General features: G+C 34.3%; 1 protein-coding gene across 1 annotated transcript in view; it reads right to left on the bottom strand.

Moving 5' to 3' along the window:
• The window catches only part of LOC119594807 (basement membrane-specific heparan sulfate proteoglycan core protein-like), a gene marked incomplete at its 5' end in the record, with an annotated part of 219,836 nt that overhangs the window by 102,953 nt on the left and 116,102 nt on the right, over positions 1-781 (bottom strand). Inside the window, 1 exon segment of the mRNA XM_037943897.1 lies at positions 138-251. Within this exon segment, the coding sequence (XP_037799825.1) occupies positions 138-251 (114 nt within the window).

Below are 781 nucleotides of genomic sequence, written 5' to 3'. Positions count from 1 at the left end.
CAACTGGGCAATACTGAATTACAACAAATTGAACTGATTTGTAAGATAAATAAACAACATTATATAATGAACCTTCCATCATAATATAAGGCTCAACAGCATTTTTTAAAAGCTTTTCACAGACAACTGCAACTTACCACATCCTCGTTCATCTTCCCCACGATTGCATTCCTCCCTTCCATTGCAACGCTGGCTGGCATCAAGACACTCTCCATTCTCACAGCGGAACTGGTCTGGCCGGCAGGTGTAAGCTGTTGGACATAATCAGAATATTATAATGTGCTATTTTCTCACTCTCAGGCAGCTCAAACTTGAGGATGCATCAGCTTTTTAGAAATAGGTAAGAAATTGTAAGTTATCACTTGAAAATACCTGAATCCTGAATCACTGTTCCTGTCTCTGTTCTAAACTACATTGTTGAAATGGAATTTTTGTATTTGACACATGCACGTATAAGAGTTCATGATGGATAATTTGACCATAACCTTCTGATTTATGACAATAAAGAATGCCTAAAAAAGCATAGAGTACTGTATGCAAGCATATGAAGCTACCACAGACCCAATACATTATAAGTGTCTTAAATCTAAATACAAGTAGCCCCATTTTCATTGTGAATAGTTAACTTACCTCCCACAAAAAATATATATATTTAGAATAGCATTATGCATAACAAATACAATAAGCTTTGTTTTATTCTATAATTTTACCTCTGATTTTGTTGCTCCTACTTACATTTTCTATTATGATGATATGTATGATACATGTATACATTTCCTCT

Source organism: Penaeus monodon, chromosome 34, assembly GCF_015228065.2.
Source record: "Penaeus monodon isolate SGIC_2016 chromosome 34, NSTDA_Pmon_1, whole genome shotgun sequence".
NCBI classification, from domain to species: domain Eukaryota; kingdom Metazoa; phylum Arthropoda; class Malacostraca; order Decapoda; family Penaeidae; genus Penaeus; species Penaeus monodon.
The sequence above is the reverse complement of the archived record's forward strand: the minus strand, read 5'-3'. Positions and strand labels throughout refer to the sequence as shown.